This window comes from Pseudophryne corroboree, chromosome 11, assembly GCF_028390025.1.
Source record: "Pseudophryne corroboree isolate aPseCor3 chromosome 11, aPseCor3.hap2, whole genome shotgun sequence".
NCBI classification, from domain to species: Eukaryota; Metazoa; Chordata; class Amphibia; order Anura; family Myobatrachidae; genus Pseudophryne; species Pseudophryne corroboree.
The window spans coordinates 92,030,001-92,049,226 of record NC_086454.1 but is presented as its reverse complement, the minus strand read 5'-3'; the positions used below and the strand labels follow the sequence as shown (position 1 = coordinate 92,049,226).

General features: G+C 48.9%; 1 protein-coding gene across 5 annotated transcripts in view; it reads left to right on the top strand.

Moving 5' to 3' along the window:
- Positions 1 to 19,226, top strand: part of AMBRA1 (autophagy and beclin 1 regulator 1) — a 154,321-nt gene that overhangs the window by 42,180 nt on the left and 92,915 nt on the right. For all 5 annotated transcript variants that reach the window (XM_063944524.1, XM_063944526.1, XM_063944525.1 and 2 more), the window contains exon 7: positions 5,700 to 7,180. In XM_063944524.1, coding sequence (XP_063800594.1) covers positions 5,700 to 7,180 — 1,481 coding nt within the window. The remainder of the gene's footprint in view (positions 1 to 5,699; positions 7,181 to 19,226) is intronic.

Here is a 19,226-nt window from a genome sequence, read left to right as displayed (position 1 = left end):
CGGAGTCCGGTCCCAGAGCCGCGCCGCCGGCCCCCTTACAGAGCCAGAAGCAAGAAGAAGTCCGGAAAATCGGCGGCAGAAGACATCAGTCTTCACCGAGGTAGCGCACAGCACTGCAGCTGTGCGCCATTGCTCCTCATGCACACCACACGCTCCGGTCACTGATGGGTGCAGGGCGCTGGGGGGGGGCGCCCTGAGCAGCAATATGAACACCTTGGCTGGCTAAAATACATCACATATAACCCCCAGGGCTATATGGATGTATATTAACCCCTGCCAGATTCCTGAAAAAAGCGGGAGAAAAGTCCGCCGAGAAGGGGGCGGAGCCTATATCCTCAGCACACTGGCGCCATTTTCCCTCACAGCTCCGCTGGAAGGACGTCTCCCTGACTCTCCCCTGCAGTCCTGCACTACAGAAAAGGGTAAAACAAGAGGGGGGGGCACTAATTAGGCGCAGTATAATATAAACAGCAGCTATAAGGGGAAAAACACTCTGTATAGTGTTATCCCAACATATATATAGCGCTCTGGTGTGTGCTGGCATACTCTCCCTCTGTCTCCCCAAAAGGCTAGTTGGGTCCTGTCCTCTATCAGAGCATTCCCTGTGTGTGTGCTGTGTGTCGGTACGACTGTGTCGACATGTATGAGGAGGAAAATGATGTGGAGGCGGAGCAATTGCCTATAATGGAGATGTCACCCCCTAGGGAGTCGACACCTGAGTGGATGGGCTTATGGAAGGAATTACGTGAAAGTGTCAGCTCTTTACAAAAGACGGTTGATGACATGAGACAGCCGGCTACTCAGCTTGTGCCTGTCCAGGCGTCTCAAAGACCATCAGGGGCTCTAAAACGCCCGCTACCTCAGGTGGCAGATACAGACGCCGACACGGATACTGACTCCAGTGTTGACGATGAAGAGACGAATGTGACTTCCAGTAGGGCCACACGTTACATGATTGAGGCAATGAAAAATGTTTTACACATTTCTGATAGTACAAGTACCACTAAAAAGGGTATTATGTTTGGTGAGAAAAAACTACCTGTAGTTTTTCCTGCATCTGAGGAATTAAATTAAGTGTGTGATGAAGCGTGGGTTTCTCCCGATAAAAAACTGATAATCCCTAAAAGGTTATTGGCATCATACCCCTTCCCGCCAGAGGATAGGGCACGTTGGGAAACACCCCCTAGGGTGGATAAAGCGCTCACACGCTTGTCTAAACAGGTGGCACTACCGTCTCCTGATACGGCCGCCCTTAAGGAACCTGCTGACAGAAAGCAGGAGAATATCCTAAAATGTATATACACTCACACGGGTGTTATACTGCGACCAGCAATCGCCTCAGCCTGGATGTGCAGTGCTGGGGTGGCGTGGTCGGATTCCCTGACTGAAAATATTGATACCCTGGATAGGGACAGTATATTACTGACTATAGAGCATTTAAAAGATGCATTTTTAAATATGCGTGATGCACAGAAGGATATTTGCCGACTCGCATCAAGAGTAAGTGCGCTGTCCATATCTGCCAGAAGAGGGTTATGGACGCGGCAGTGGTTAGGTGATGCTGATTCCAAAAGGCATATGGAAGTATTGCCTTATAAAGGGGAGGAGTTATTTGGGGTAGGTCTATTGGACCTAGTGTCCACGGCAACTGCTGGGAAATCCACATTTTTACCCCAGGTAGCCTCTCAACATAAGAAGACGCCGTATTATCAGGCGCAGTCCTTTCGGCCCCATAAGGGCAAGCGGGCAAAAGGCTCCTCATTTCTGCCCCGTGGCAGAGGGAGAGGAAAAAGGCTGCAGCAAACAGCCAGTTCCCAGGAACAGAAGCCCTCTCCCACTTCTGCCAAGTCCTCAGCATGACGCTGGGGCTCTACAAGCGGACTCGGGCACGGTGGGGGCCCGTCTCAAGAATTTCAGCGCGCAGTGGGCTCACTCACAAGTGGACCCCTGGATCCTTCAGGTGGTATCTCAGGGGTACAAATTGGAATTCGAGACGTCTCCCCCCCGCCGTTTCCTAAAGTCTGCCTTACCGACGTCTCCCTCCGACAGGGAGGCGGTATTGGAAGCCATTCACAAGCTGTATTCTCAGCAGGTGATAATCAAGGTACCCCTCCTGCAACAGGGAAAGGGGTATTATTCCACGCTGTTTGTGGTACCGAAGCCGGATGGCTCGGTGAGACCTATTTTAAATCTAAAATCTTTGAACACTTACATACAGAGGTTCAAATTCAAGATGGAGTCACTCAGAGCGGTGATCGCGAACCTGGAAGAAGGGGATTATATGGTGTCTCTGGACATCAAGGATGCTTACCTCCATGTCCCAATTTACCCTTCTCACCAAGGGTACCTCAGGTTTGTGGTACAGAACTGCCACTATCAGTTTCAGACGCTGCCGTTTGGATTGTCCACGGCGCCCCGGGTCTTTACCAAAGTAATGGCCGAAATGATGATACTCCTTCGAAGGAAAGGAGTTTTATTTATCCCTTACTTGGACGATCTCCTGATAAGGGCAAGATCCGAGGAACAGTTGGTAGTCGGAGTAGCACTATCTCAAGTAGTGCTGCGGCAGCACGGTTGGATTCTCAATATCCCAAAATCGCAGCTGATCCCGACGACACGTCATCTATTCCTAGGGATGATCCTGGACACAGTCCAGAAAAAGGTGTTTCTCCCGGAAGAGAAAGCCAGAGAGTTATCCGAGCTAGTCAGAAACCTCCTAAAACCAGGCCAAGTATCAGTGCATCAATGCACAAGGGTCCTGGGAAAAATGGTGGCTTCCTACGAAGCAATCCCATTCGGCAGATTCCACGCAAGAACATTCCATTGGGACCTGCTGGACAAATGGTCCGGATCGCATCTTCAGATGCATCGGCGGATAACCCTGTCCCCAAGGACAAGGGTGTCTCTCCTGTGGTGGTTGCAGAGTGCTCATCTTCTAGAGGGCCGCAGATTCGGCATTCAAGACTGGGTCCTGGTGACCACAGATGCCAGCCTGCGAGGCTGGGGAGCAGTCACACAGGGAAAAAACTTCCAGGGCTTGTGGTCAAGCCTGGAGACATCACTTCACATAAATATCCTGGAGTTAAGAGCCATTTACAATGCTCTGAGCCAAGCAAGACCTCTGCTTCAAGGTCAGCCGGTGCTGATCCAGTCGGACAACATCACGGCAGTCGCCCACGTAAACAGACAGGGCGGCACAAGAAGCAGGAGGGCAATGGCAGAAGCTGCAAGGATTCTTCGCTGGGCGGAAAATCATGTGATAGCACTGTCAGCAGTGTTCATTCCGGGAGTGGACAACTGGGAAGCAGACTTCCTCAGCAGGCACGACCTCCACCCGGGAGAGTGGGGACTTCACCCAGAAGTCTTCCACATGATTGTAAACCGTTGGGAAAAAACAAAGGTGGACATGATGGCGTCCCGCCTCAACAAAAAACTGGACAGGTATTGCGCCAGGTCAAGGGACCCTCAAGCAATAGCTGTGGACGCTCTGGTAACACCGTGGGTGTACCAGTCAGTGTATGTGTTCCCTCCTCTGCCTCTCATACCCAAAGTGCTGAGGATTATACGGCGGGGAGGAGTAAGAACTATTCTCGTGGCTCCGGATTGGCCAAGAAGGACTTGGTACCCGGAACTTCAAGAAATGCTCACAGAGGACCCGTGGCCTCTACCTCTGAGAAGGGACCTGCTCCAGCAGGGACCCTGTCTGTTCCAAGACTTACCGCGGCTGCGTTTGACGGCATGGCGGTTGAACGCCGGATCCTAAAGGAAAAAGGCATTCCAGACGAAGTCATCCCTACTTTGATAAAAGCCAGAAAGGATGTAACCGCAAAGCATTATCACCGCATCTGGCGGAAATATGTTGCGTGGTGCGAGGCCAAAAAGGCCCCGACGGAGGAATTTCAACTTGGTCGATTCCTGCATTTCCTGCAAACAGGAGTGTCTATGGGCCTAAAATTAGGATCCATTAAGGTCCAGATTTCGGCCCTGTCTATTTTCTTTCAGAGAGAACTGGCTTCAGTGCCTGAAGTCCAGACGTTTGTTAAGGGAGTGCTACATATACAGCCTCCTTTTGTGCCTCCAGTGGCACCCTGGGATCTGAATGTTGTTTTGGGTTTCCTAAAATCACATTGGTTTGAACCACTCAACACTGTGGACTTAAAATATCTCACATGGAAAGTGGTCATGCTGTTGGCCCTGGCTTCAGCCAGGCGTGTGTCAGAATTGGCGGCTTTATCCTGTAAAAGCCCTTACCTGATTTTTTCATACGGACAGGGCAGAATTGAGGACTCGTCCTCAATTTCTCCCAAAGGTGGTTTCAGCGTTTCATCTGAACCAGCCTATTGTGGTACCTGCGGCTACTAAGGACTTGGAGGACTCCAAGTTGCTGGACGTTGTCAGGGCCCTGAAAATATATGTTTCCAGGACGGCTGGAGTCAGAAAATCTGACTCGCTATTTATCCTGTACGCACCCAACAAACTGGGTGCTCCTGCTTCTAAGCAGACTATTGCTCGCTGGATTTGTAGTACAATTCAGCTTGCGCATTCTGTGGCAGGCCTGCCACAGCCAAAATCTGTAAAAGCCCACTCCACAAGGAAGGTGGGCTCATCTTGGGCGGCTGCCCGAGGGGTCTCGGCTTTACAACTTTGCCGAGCTGCTACTTGGTCAGGGTCAAATACTTTTGTGAAATTTTACAAATTTGACACTCTGGCTGAGGAGGACCTGGAGTTTTCTCACTCGGTGCTGCAGAGTCATCCGCACTCTCCCGCCCGTTTGGGAGCTTTGGTATAATCCCCATGGTCCTTACGGAGTTCCCAGCATCCACTAGGACGTCAGAGAAAATAAGAATTTACTTACCGATAATTCTATTTCTCGTAGTCCGTAGTGGATGCTGGGCGCCCATCCCAAGTGCGGATTATCTGCAATACTTGTACATGGTTATTGTTAACAAATCGGGTTATTGTTGTTGTTGTGAGCCATCTATCCAGAGGCTCCTTCTGTTATCATGCTGTTAACTGGGTTCATATCACAAGTTGTACGGTGTGATTGGTGTGGCTGGTATGAGTCTTACCCGGGATTCAAAATCCTTCCTTATTGTGTACGCTCGTCCGGGCACAGTATCCTAACTGAGGCTTGGAGGAGGGTCATAGGGGGAGGAGCCAGTGCACACCAGGTAGTCCTAAAGCTTTTCTTTTGTGCCCAGTCTCCTGCGGAGCCGCTATTCCTTATGGTCCTTACGGAGTTCCCAGCATCCACTACGGACTACGAGAAATAGAATTATCGGTAAGTAAATTCTTATTATAATGAATGTAGTTCTGGCCCCCTGTGCTATTTGTTAGATGCCTTACAGAGCTAGTTGGATGTTAACCTGAATATTCAGCCGTTACAGGCTGTCTCTCTCTGCAGTGGGCAGAATATTGTGCAGTCCTGCATGTCTCTGCCACGTTCTCCATCTCCCACAGTGCAGAACTATTTGCCCTTGATTATGTGAGGAAACTGCTGATGTCTGGGGGGCTGGATGCATGCAGGGATGCACACTATGCCGCTACCTGAGTATAGAAGGCAGTGCAGGTTCTGTAGTATATACTGTAGGCTAAGGTTAGGTGGACATGTCCACTGATACAGCTGTAGCTATTACATGGGCTGTAGCGTTGCACAGTGACTCCAGGCACGGCTGGTTACCTACTTTGTTCTCTTGCAGAGTGATGAAGAGTCAGAGATTCCCCTGGACAGTGCAGAGATTCCCATCTACCGCCAGCGCTCCCTGCTGCAGACTCAACCAGTACGTCGTACTCCATTGCTCCACAACTTCCTGCACATGCTGTCATCGCGTTCCTCAAGTACTCAGGCTGGAGAGCAGCCTCCTGTACAAGACTCTGCCACTCCTTCCCCTCCACCTCCACCCCCACCTCCTCCCCCAACAACTGAGAGCAACCAAAGGCTCATTTATACTCGCATCCGAGAGCGGGCCCCGGGTGTCACCACTCCCTGCTGCCAAGACCCCAGTATGCTGTGCCTCTGCATCCGATGCTCCAGCGCACGGCTGTCTTCTCCTCTTTTCCCCCACCCTGAAGCCCCTGGCGCTCCCTCCACTTCTTCAGGGGTTACGTCCACTTCCTATTCTCCCGTACAGACAGACCCTCAACATTCTTTGGATCGTCAACACCACCAGTCCTCTGCTCAGCATGATCATGGGCTTCTAAGCCGACCTTCTGCCTTCAGCAGCGTACACAGCAGTACAGCCGGTAACACACTGCGCAATCTGAGCCTGGGACCTACGCGCCGCTCACTTACAGGGCAGCCGTCTCGCTATCAGCAGCCAACCACAGATATAGCTGGATCTGAGTGGACTCGCACTGTGCTTAATATGGGAACTCGTTCTGAGATGGAGCCCATGCCGCCTCCCAGGACGAGTGCCTCATCCGTAAGCCTGTTGTCCGTTCTGCGGCAGCAGGAAGGCGAGGCCTCTTCATCTGTATATACTTCAGCCACAGAGGGACGAGGGTTTCCCAGCACAGAGCCAGAAAGCTCCGGCGCTCCACCACCTGTTCACCCATCAACCACCCGAACGGAATTACAGTGTGATCTGAGGCGCTTCTTCCTAGAGTATGACAGGCTACATGAGCTGGAACCTGGTGCGCCAGGCACTACGCCTGGACAAGCTCATGAGATGCTCAATAACAATCTGGAACCTGAACAGCCTGGCACTTCTCACCAGCCAAACCAGGCACACAGTAATGATAGCAACGTAAATCAGCCTAGAGGACACCTTAACCGCTGCCGTGCTTGCCACAACCTGCTGACCTTCAACAATGACACTCTACGCTGGGAAAGGACCCCACTAGCGTATCCAGAGGCTGCGGGGGTGTCCACCTGGCAGCCTCCCCCGGCTCCTTCACCAAGCACTTTCCAGGCTGGTCTGGCCGCTGGCAGCACAGAGCAGCCTGTTGCACCAGTGGTGGAAAGACCGGATATAGGAAGCATGGCAGGTGGTAGTGGACGTTTGGAAACTGGGGCATCACAGGATGAGAGAACAGTGGGAGTAGCGTATAACCCTGAAACTGGACACTGGGAACGCGTCTACAGTCAGCCTGCAACTGTTAACAGAGCTCCGAATGTATCCCAAGAGGCCTTACCACAGGAACTCCCCGAGGAGAGCACAGAAGAGGACTCTCTAAGGAGGTGAGAAATGTGGCTTACTGGTTTGAAGTAAATTAATCTTTGCCAACCTTTTGGTTATTATTTACCATGTCAAACTCTTATTTAATAGCTGCTAAACCTAAAAAGCATTAGCCTGTTTGTAACATTCTCTGCCCTCTTTACATTTTCTGCATGGACCCAACACATAGATAACATAGCACATGTGAGACTGTACAGAAGACTCAACTATTAACAGATCATACCCTTGGCTCCATGAACCACTTAACATGTGAGGTCATGCTGTTGGGCTACTATGTTATATAGTAAAATGTTGGTTAAGCAGAATATGCATTTCGGAGACCTTTGGTCCTTGTTTCTAAGTCTTAGTCTACCCTTGCCGAAGCCACAGCTTCTGAGCTTTTGAGTTCATTTTGAGTTTGGGTTGTCTATCCTGCTCCTTGCTTTTCCAGGGGCAGCAGCCATCAACATTTCTTCTTAGTTGGCAGTCAGGCAGCTGATAGACCAGCCATAAGGTAGCCACTCTTTGAAAATTCAGTTCTGAGTATTGTCCTGTACTGTAGGTTAAACATTAATACTGAATATAACTTTCCTGGCTTCCCACGGGTTTTGAGCTGTAAAGTCCACGGAAGGAAGAACATTAATACTCACTGTTTTCTGTGTGATACAGGCTGAGAGAAGCAGCGAAGACCTTGTAGCTGGACCCTTAGAGACCTGATGGCTCAGTGACTGCAGAAGCATCAAATAGCAATTCACAGAGCCAGCAGGTGTATAATGGCCCTGTTACACTTTCTTCTCACATCAGACCCCACAGAAGTAATATGCAGAATTATTGTTTATAAGTGAACGTGTTACTGAATGACGCGCAGAATAGATTTATTTCAGTTTTGGATGGATTCATACTTTCAATGGTTTTATGCTTTGGAACTTGGGGATGTCCTATGAATGCTCAATCTCTCCACTAGGTGGTGCTGTATGTTTGCATTTCTGTATAGCCAGTTCATTATTTATTACCAGTTACTTATATAGCACACACATGGTCAGCAGCGCTTCACACATGGCCGGATTAAGACTTGGGGGTGCCCGGGGCACTTAAGACAGGAGGGCCCCGGTGGAAGGTAGGTGGTGTATATTAGATTGTGCTTACCTTCCAACATGTTCCATTCCAGGATGGACAAAATGCTCTCTACCTGGACTTCTAACTTAATATATGATTGGCGTCACCTGTGTTGAACGATTTAATTGATAAGAAAGGTATTTCAACACAGGTGACTGCAGTCATAAATTAAGAGGGAAGTCCAGGTAGAGAGCATGTTGTATGGCTTGTGTATATTAAATTTAAACCAATGGTGTATTTTAGTTTTAAACTAATACTTTAATAGTGGCTGGGTACTGTTTATAGCTCCACCTAATTGAAAGACAACTATTATATAACATTTTCAGACAACTTAACCTTAAAATACACACAGAAAAAAATAATTTATCTTGACACATGCAAGAATAGCAACAGCCTCTGTGCTACTTACACACTGGGACATGACTCAGGAGGACTCTGTGTGTGTCTGTCTATCTGTAGCTCCTAATGGTTTAGTTGCATAACAGTTTACACAAGACTCAGACACCCAGGCGCGGAGGAGGAGAAGCTGGGATCCCTGTGTCACTTACAGCTCTCTCCACCCTCCTATCTCTCCTCTGGTCAGAAAGCTCTGTTGGTAGATCATGAAACTTGATACTCCTGTGTCTCTGGCAACACTGCATACTGTCCTGCTCGCATTCTAGCTGCTGGTTCTGCTGCTGCTTAAGAGGAAAAGTTAATTATGGCAGTGTGCTCTGGCCGGGGGGCCCCTGTGAAAGGGGGGCCCGGAGTACATTATGCCCTACATCACTCCCCCCCCAAAAAAAAAAAAAAATCTGGATATGGCTTCACAGAGTATATTTGGCCGTTCACATCAGTCCCTGCCCCCGTGGAACTTACAATCTCTCTGTTCCGCATGTCAACACAAACACACATTCACACTAGGGTTGATTTTGTTGGGAGCCAATTAACCTAACAGTATATTTTTGGATTGTGGGAGGAACCGGAGTACCTGGGGGAAAGCCACGCAAGCACAGGAAGAATATACAAACTCCAAACCTATTGGACTATGGTGGGCATCAAACCCATGACCTCAGTGCAGTGAAGCAGTATTGTGCCTCCTCACTACTGTATCTACCTTGGCTTAAAATTAGACAACATTTACGGTCCATGGGGTTGGTAACATGCTGGTCGTTTAACAGTGTAAACTCCTGCTAGTTGCTTGGAAACTTTCACACGTGTAGTTCAATGTTTTCCTGTTGAGTCAAGTAAAACATTTTTTTTATTTTTTATTATCAATCCGAAAAAGCAGATTGTGGTAAGCGCCTTTTGTAAGTAGATAAAATGTATTGTCAGACCTTATATATGAATAGTCCCTCTTGTGTCATTTCACTATTGCTTAATCCTCCATGAAGGTATCTCAGGGGATGTTGTTCCAGAGCACGCGCATATAGACCCTGATGAAAGTGTATGAGAACAGGACTGAAACGTTGGTTTAGTTGCCACTCCTGCATATATGGGGGGGGGGGGGGGGGGGGTTCGGTGGGGGAGGGTGGTTGTCTGTGACCGCCAATCACTACTGTTGGTTTGTCTGTTTCTAATTGGATGGCACCAGAGATGGAGAGGTTTATATACAGTATATAAATAGAGGGATATACTAGTATGTGTGTCATTGTTGTGCGTGTCTGCAGAGCATCAGATTGTACCAGCTGCTGGGTCTCCTGGTAACGCAGTTCGTATAGGATGAAACCTATCCTTTTGATGAGCATTCTCGTACTGACATATAGAAAGCCGGAGGGTGTGGTTGTGTGAAAGCAGTCATTTGTGTATAACAATTAGAGGCATGTGATCAGTGTTCCGCAGTGACACACAACTCTTCCTAATAACACACTTGCTGAAGTCAGGACCTCACAGTGAGAATTGCAGATCAGGGAGATGAGACCGGTGCAGTGACTGAGATGGAAAATGAGAGGTTTTATGCACAACAGATTGAAGGTGCTAGGTTAATTATCTCTGTTCCGATTAATGACTCCGTTAACGCATGCTTAATGAGCGTCTGATGCCTGAGCTGTGCACTGTATTAAACACGTAGGAAGAGTGAAGCTTGTCTGGTGGGATTAGTGTATGCTTCTCTGCCAGCCCTTACAGTGCTTGTGTAGCATGAAGAGGAATGTCAGGTAGTGTGATCTTAATGCATAGAGGGGCCATGTTACACCTGTCACAAAGACCCCGGAATTTTGGCAGTCAGAGAACATAGGTCACCTTCATTGCACATGGAAGTTTTTATAAAACATACTGAACCCAGAGTAGTAAAGGGGTGATATAATCTGCAGGTTTCCGTATGATTGACCGCCTGACGGGATGCCTGCAGTCAAACTACCGACACCGGAATCACGATCAGAGAAAATCCTGATCCCCTGCACCCTTCAACTCCCTTCCCACAGCCTAACCCTAACCTCTCCCCAGTGGTGCCAAAAATACACCAAACTCCCCTTTCTCTATCGTCCTAGTGGATGCTGGGGTTCCTGAAAGGACCATGGGGAATAGCGGCTCCGCAGGAGACAGGGCACAAAAAGTAAAGCTTTAGGATCAGGTGGTGTGCACTGGCTCCTCCCCCTATGACCCTCCTCCAAGCCTCAGTTAGATTTTTGTGCCCGGCCGAGAAGGGTGCAATCTAGGTGGCTCTCCTAAAGAGCTGCTTAGAAAAGTTTAGCTTAGGTTTTTTATTTTACAGTGAGTCCTGCTGGCAACAGGATCACTGCAACGAGGGACTTAGGGGAGAAGAAGTGAACTCACCTGCGTGCAGGATGGATTGGCTTCTTTGGCTACTGGACATTAGCTCCAGAGGGACGATCACAGGTACAGCCTGGATGGTCACCGGAGCCTCGCCGCCAGCCCCCTTGCAGATGCTGAAACAAGAAGAAGGTCCAGAATCGGCGGCATGAAGACTCCTCAGTCTTCCTAAGGTAGCGCACAGCACTGCAGCTGTGCGCCATTTCCTCTCAGCACACTTCACACGGCAGTCACTGAGGGTGCAGGGCGCTGGAAGGGGGGCGCCCTGGGAGGCAATGAAAACCTATTTTTGGCTAAAAATACCTCACATATAGCCTCCGGGGGCTATATGGAGATATTTAACCCCTGCCAGAATCCGTTAAGAACGGGAGACGAGGCCGCCGAAAAAGGGGCGGGGCCTATCTCCTCAGCACACAGCGCCATTTTCCCTCACAGAAAGGCTGGAGGGAAGGCTCCCAGGCTCTCCCCTGCACTGCACTACAGAAACAGGGTTAAAACAGAGAGGGGGGGCACTAATTTGGCGTTAGAAATATATAAAAAAGATGCTATAAGGGAAAACACTTATATAAGGTTGTCCCTATATAATTATAGCGTTTTTGGTGTGTGCTGGCAAACTCTCCCTCTGTCTCTCCAAAGGGCTAGTAGGTCCTGTCCTCTATCAGAGCATTCCCTGTGTGTGTGCTGTGTGTCGGTACGTGTGTGTCGACATGTATGAGGACGATGTTGGTGAGGAGGCGGAGCAATTGCCTGTAATGGTGATGTCACTCTCTAGGGAGTTGACACCGGAATGGATGGCTTATTTAGGGAATTACGTGATAATGTCAACACGCGGCAAGGTCGGTTGACGACATGAGACGGCCGACAAACAATTAGTACCGGTCCAGACGTCTCAAAAACACCGTCAGGGGTTTTAAAACGCCCGTTTACTTTAGTCGGTCGACACAGACACAGACAGGGACACTGAATCCAGTGTCGACGGTGAATAAACAAACGTATTCCTTATTAGGGCCACACGTTAAGGGCAATGAAGGAGGTGTTACATATTTCTGATACTACAAGTACCACAAAAGAGGGTATTATGTGGGATGTGAAAAAACTACCGTAGTTTTTCCTGAATCAGATAAATTAAATGAAGTGTGTGATGATGCGTGGGTTCCCCCCGATAGAAAATATGGGCGGTATACCCTTTCCCGCCAGAAGTTAGGGCGCGTTGGGAAACACCCCTTAGGGTGGATAAGGCGCTCACACGCTTATCAGAACAAGTGGCGGTACCGTCTATAGATAGGGCCGTCCTCAAGGAGCCAGCTGACAGGAGGCTGGAAAAATATCATAAAAAGTATATACACACATACTGGTGTTATACTGCGACCAGCGATCGCCTCAGCCTGGATGTGCAGAGCTGGGGTGGCTTGGTCGGATTCCCTGACTAAAAATATTGATACCCTTGACAGGGACAGTATTTTATTGACTATAGAGCATTTAAAGGATGCATTTCTATATATGCGAGATGCACAGAGGGATATTTGCACTCTGGCATCAAGAGTAAGTGCGATGTCCATATCTGCCAGAAGATGTTTATGGACACGACAGTGGTCAGGTGATGCAGATTCCAAACGGCACAAAGGTGTATTGCCGTATAAAGGAAGAGGAGTTATTTGGGGTCGGTCCATCGGACCTGGTGGCCACGGCAACTGCTGGAAAATCCACCGTTTTTTACCCTAAGTCACATCTCTGCAGAAAAAGACACCGTCTTTTCAGCTTCAGTCCTTTCGTCCCTATAAGAGTCATATCTGCCCAGGGATAGAGGAAAGGGAAGAAGACTGCAGCAGGCAGCCCATTCCCAGGAACAGAAGCGTTCCACCGCTTCTGACAAGCTCTCAGCATGACGCTGAGACCGTACAGGACCCCTGGATCCTACAAGTAGTATCCCAGGGGTACAGATTGGAATGTCGAGACGTTTCCCCTGCGCAGGCTCCTGAAGTCTGCTTTACCAAGGTCTCCCTCCGACAAGGAGGCAGTATGGGAAACAATTCACGAGCTGTATTCCCAGCAGGTGATAATTAAATTACCCCTCCTACAACAAGAAAAGGGGTATTATTCCACACTATATTGGGGTACTGAAGCCCGAAGGCTAGGTGAGACCTATTCTAAATCTAAAAAAATTTGAACACTTACAAAGGTTCAAATCAAGATGGAGTCACTCAGAGCAGTGATAACGAACCGGGAAGAAGGGGACTATATGGTGTCCCGAGACATCAGGGATGCTTACCTCCATGTCCCAAATTTGCCCTTATCACTAAGGGTACCTCAGGTTCGTGGTACAGAACTGTCACTATCAGTTTCAGACGCTGCCGTTTGGATTGTCCACGGCACCCCGGGTCTTTACCAAGGTAATGGCCGAAATGATGGTTCTTCTTCGAAGAAAAGGCGTCTTAATTATCCCTTACTTGGACGATCTCCTGATAAGGGCAAAGTCCAGGGAACAGTTGGAGGTCGGAGTAGCATGATCCCGACAACAAGTCTCCTGTGCTTAGGGATGATTCTGGACACAGTCCAGAAAAAGGTGTTTCTCCCGGAAGAGAAAGCCAGGTAGTTATCCGAGCTAGTCAGGAACCTCCTAAAATCAGTGCATCATTGCACAAGGGCCATGGTAAAAAAATGGTGACTTCCTTCGAAGCAATTCCAGTCGGCAGATTTCATGCAAGAACTTTTCAGTGGGATCTGCTGGACAAATGGTCCGGATCGCATCTTCAGATGCATCAGCGGATAACCCCATATCCAAGGACAAGGGTGTCTCTCCTGTGGTGGTTACAGAGTGCTCATCTTCTAGAGGGCCGCAGATTCGGCATTCAGTTTTGGATGTTGGTGACCACGGAGGCCAGCCCGAGAGGCTGGGGAGCAGTCACACAAGGAAAAAATTTCCAGGGAGTGTGATCAAGTCTGGAGACTTTTCTCCACATAAATATAGCTAAGGGTAAATTTATAATGCTCTAAGCTTAGCAAGACCTCTGCTTCAAGGTCAGCCGGTATTGATCCAGTGGGATAAAACATCACGGCAGTCGCCCACGTAAATAGACAGGGCGGCACAAGAAGCAGGAGGGCAGTGGCAAAAACTGCAAGGACTTTTCGCTGGGCGGAAAATCATGTGATAGCACTGTCAGCAGTGTTTCATTCCGGGAATGGAAACTGGGAAGCAGACTTCCTCAGTAGGCACGACCTCCACCCGGCAGAGTGGGAACTTCATGAGGAAGTTTTCCACATGATTGTAAACCGTTGGGAATTACCAAAGGTGGACATGATGGCGTCCCGTCTGAACAAAAAACGGGACAGGTATTGCGCCAGGTTAAGAGACCCTCAGGCAATAGCTGTGGACGTTCTGGTAACACCGTGGGTGTACCAGTCGGTGTATGTGTTCCATCCTCTGCTTTTCATACCTAAGGTACTGAGAATTATAAGACGTAGAGGAGTAAGAACTATACTCATGGCTCCGGATTGGCCAAGAAGGACTTGGTACCCGGAACTTCAAGAGATGCTCACAGAGGACTTATGGCCTCTGCCGCTAAGAAGGGACTTGTTTCAGCAAGTACCATGTCTGTTCCAAGACTTACCGCAGCTGCGTTTGACGGCATGGCGGTGGAACGCCGGATCCTAAGGGAAAAGGCATTCAGGAAGAGGTCATTCCTACCCTGGTCAAAGCCAGAAAGGAGGTGACCGCACAACATTATCACCACATGTGGCGAAAATATGTTGCGTTGTGTGAGGCCAGGAAGGCCCCACGAAGAAATTTCAACTCGGTCGATTCCTGCATTTCCTGCAAACAGGAGTGTCTATGGGCCTCAAATTGGGGTCCATTAAGGTTCAAATTTCGGCCCTGTCGATTTTTCTTCCAGAAAGAATTGGCTTCAGTTCCTGAAGTCCAGAAGTTTGTCAAGGGAGTATTGCATATACAACCCCCTTTTGTGCCTCCAGTGGCACTGTGGGATCTCAACGTAGTTCTGGGATTCCTCAAAACACATTGGTTTAAAACCAGTCAAATCTGTGGATTTGAAGCATCTCACATGAAAAGTGAACATGCTCTTGGACCTGGCCTGGACCAGGCGAGTGTCAAATTGGTGGTTTTTTTCTCAAAAAAGCCCATATCTGTTTGTCCATTCGGACAGGGCAGAGCTGCGGACTCGTCCCCAGTTCTCTCCCTAAGGTGGTGTCAGTGTTTCACCTGAACCAGCTTATTGTGGTGTCTTGCGCCTACTAGGGACTTGGAGGACTCCAAGTTGCTAGATGTGGTCAGGGCCCTGAAAATATAGGTTCCAGGACGGCTGGAGTCAGGAAAACTGACTTGCTGTTATCCTGTATGCACCCAACAAACTGGGTGCTCTTGCTTCTAAGCAGACTTTTGCTAGTTGGATGTGTAATACAATTCAGCTTGCACATTCTGTGGCAGGCCTGCCACAGCCAAAATATGTAAATGCCCATTCCACAAGGAAGGTGGGCTCATCTTGGGCGGCTGCCCGAGGGGTCTCGGCTTTACAACTTTGCCGAGCGGCTATTTAGTCAGGGGCAAACACGTTTGTAAAATCCTACAAATTTGATAACCTGGCTAAGGAGGACCTGGAGTTCTCTCATTCGGTGCTGCAGAGTCATCCGCACTCTCCCGCCCGTTTGGGAGCTTTGGTATAATCCCCATGGTCCTTTCAGGAACCCCAGCATCCACTAGGACGATAGAGAAAATAAGAATTTACTTACCGATAATTCTATTTCTCGGAGTCCGTAGTGGATGCTGGGCGCCCATCCCAAGTGCGGATTATCTGCAATACTTGTACATAGTTACAAAAATCGGGTTATTATTGTTGTGAGCCATCTTTCAGAGGCCCCGCTGTTATCATACTGTTAACTGGGTTCAGATCACAGGTTGTACAGTGTGATTGGTGTGGCTGGTATGAGTCTTACCCGGGATTCATAAATCCTTCCTTATTGTGTACGCTCGTCCGGGCACAGTATCCTAACTGAGGCTTGGAGGAGGGTCATAGGGGGAGGAGCCAGTGCACACCACCTGATCCTAAAGCTTTACTTTTTGTGCCCTGTCTCCTGCGGAGCTGCTATTCCCCATGGTCCTTTCAGGAACCCCAGCATCCACTACGGACTCCGAGAAATAGAATTATCGGTAAGTAAATTCTTATTTTCCCAGCTGCCTAGCCCTAATCCTCCCTGTTTATTGCCCCCCCCCCCCCCCCTCCCTCCGCTTAATTCCTAACCCTTCCCCCTTAGTGTCTTAACCTAACCCCCCTCCCCGCAGCCTTTCAATCCCCCCCAATTCTCAGTGGTGGCTGTTTGAGGGAGACAGTGGTGTGACTGGTGGAGGGCAGAGGGAACAGCAGAGAATGAGAAGATGAGGCAAGCAGCATTGTTGATGATTGAGTGAAGAGGAGGCAGAAGTTTAGGAGCTCAGAGAGGAGTAGATTGTAGTAATCTCGGCAGGGCCAAGGGTGTGGGTCTTAGTGGCCTCTAGAGCAATTTATCTCCCAGTATAGTGAGGAATCGTGTGTCCAGGGCTCCCGCAATTCAGAAGAAACTCACTTGTGTACCCACAGCCAATGGTTACTCTCCAAACTAGAGAGCCGATGTTACAGCAAAGAAGGTATTCTCTGTATAAGAAAGGACCCTGGATTTCAATGAATTTACCTATAAAGTGTATTGAGCGATAATCTGGGGCTGTGTTTAGCATTTACATTCATTTGGGCTTTGCGCAATTAAGCAAGTATCTCGGACTGTAGGGCCTTTTACATTTTTTGTGCCAAATCATTCTGAGCAGAGGGATCTCTTTGCAAGTCACCTTTGCATACACTCTACTTGTCAGTCAGCTGACCAGTGCAGCCAACGGTCATACACAGTAATGTCTGCCAGCGTATATCTCCAGATAAATGGCCGCCCAGTCAGGGCTTCCTCTGATGTGGGAAGAAGTTGGGGATCTCTGTCGTAGGCAGTGGCGCCAAAAGGGGAAGGGGTTGGAATGGGTAAAAATTGCCTGGGCTGCTGGAGGGGCCAACAGGGGGTCCCAGAGTCTGCTACCCCGTCACCCTGAGTATACCTATGCTGGGATCCGGCTGACGGCGGCACCATCTTCCCAGTGATATCTACAGGAAGATGGCGCCGCACTTAGAAAGTAAAGACTCTGACGCTGTGCCTTTACCGGGACCCAGTTTGACTCTCGACGGCCCTGGTTGTAGGACAGATATTTCCTGGCCTCTGCAGCAGGTGACTTATGCAGCACCATGAGTGCCGCAAGCCACCCCATGGTGACTGAGTAATCCAATGCTGCGTCCTGGAACACTGGTTGGATCACTGCTGCAGCAGGAGGCGTCTACTTGTAATAGGCGACTCCTGCTGCACCACCATGCAGCAGTGACAGCAACTCCATCTGAGTGACTCCCCTAGACGCTTCACTTACATCTGGATGCAATGTGGAAGCCTTTGGCAGACCAAGCCAGACTTTAGTGCTGCTGTCTGTGAGCATCCGCCTAGCGGGCTGGTGCTGCCCTTATTCTGTGGATGTTCTGAGAGGGGGAAAGAGTTATATGTGGAAGCAGGAGGTGGGCGCTCTCACCCCTCATTCCTGATAGTGATTCCATTAGCCCTGTGCACTCTGTTGCCTTAGACTTGGTTCTCCTTCTAAGTCTGCTTCCCCATTACCTGGATGACCTAGTCTGACATACCAATAGCATTAAAATGCAGCTATTCACATACCAAATGTAAAAATAAATTAATACAGCAACTTATTTCAAAGCACTGTTTGACAGGTACTGTATGTGGCATATATAATTAGATTGATGCACATAAATCAACATCACTGTTGATTTATGGGAGGTCTGCATAGGTTACATAGCATCAATCTTCTAGATGTGACATAGTGAATTAACAAGAAAAAAAGCTGGGAGTCGAATCCCAAATGCTACAACGCCAAAATATGCGGATACTGGGAGAGAAGCGAAGTCAGCTGAGGATATGTACATTGCCTGATCGCATGCTAAGGTGGCAGGAGTATTCCCCTCCCCCACGCACTCCCATCACCACCTCTTCCTCTCGGCTACATTTAGCCGGTACAGAATGAGAAAGCACAGTGGGGCTACCTGGGGTATAGTGATTCCCTGTTACCACCCGTTACTGACTCCTCTTCCTGTGACGCAAGAGGTTTAGTCCACCCCTAGAACAGCTCCTGGGTGTGTGCGGTCACACTGCTACAGCACCTCCAGGGTGGTGATGGCGAATTCCTCACTGGTCTTTGTGTGGGGCAGTCTGCTGTGGTAGTGCAAAGTGCCAGTTTGGAGACACTGGGCTCTAACTCAGGCCTGAAAAAGCAAATTCCCCCAGCACACTGCAATACAAATACAGAGATCTCAGTTACATACATTTGCTAACATATGGTAAGTCACCTGATACGCTTAACAACTTGCGTCTGTTGGTCTTGGCCTTCCTGTGTTTTCTGCTGGTTTGCCTTTGTCTTAGTGTCTCTGAATATGATCGCCATGGCGGAAGGTTCAAAGGCTTAACATGTACTGCGACATCATAGGTCACCTTAATTATCTTCCAGAGCGTGTGTCTTGCCAACATATGGGGATGCGCTGAGGGCAGTTTGCTTGAAAAGATTTTCCAAACTTGATAAGCAGAAGCATGGCTTTCAGCCTAGTCTGGTCTGGCTGAGGGTGTTGCTCGAGATCTGGAATAAAGCATCCGTACCAACTGTCACCCTCTGCGCATTAGGGAAAGAATCAAAGAATTGCATTCCCAAAACACTAAGCTAAAGGACTTTCCCATTTCACAAAGGACAAACAAAATATACTTTGGAAGGCTTAGTGAATTAAAGTCTAAATATGAGAAGCTCTTTGACATTGTGGAGGTAATTCGGATCTGATCGCTGGGCAGTGACTTTTGTTGTCCTGCATTTAGATAGTTGCCGCCTACAGGTGGAGTGTATTTGAGCTGTGTGCGATCGCAATTGTTGCTGAGCTGCACAAATTTAGCCACTGCGATCACATCAGCCTGTTCGGGACCGGATTTGACGTCCGACACCCGCCCTTTCAACGCTTGGACACACCTGCATTTTTCCAAACACTCCATGAAAACGATCAGTTGACATCCACAAATGCCCTCTTCCTGTCTATCTCCTTGCGATCGCCCGTGCGATAGATCCTTCGAACAAAGCTGTCG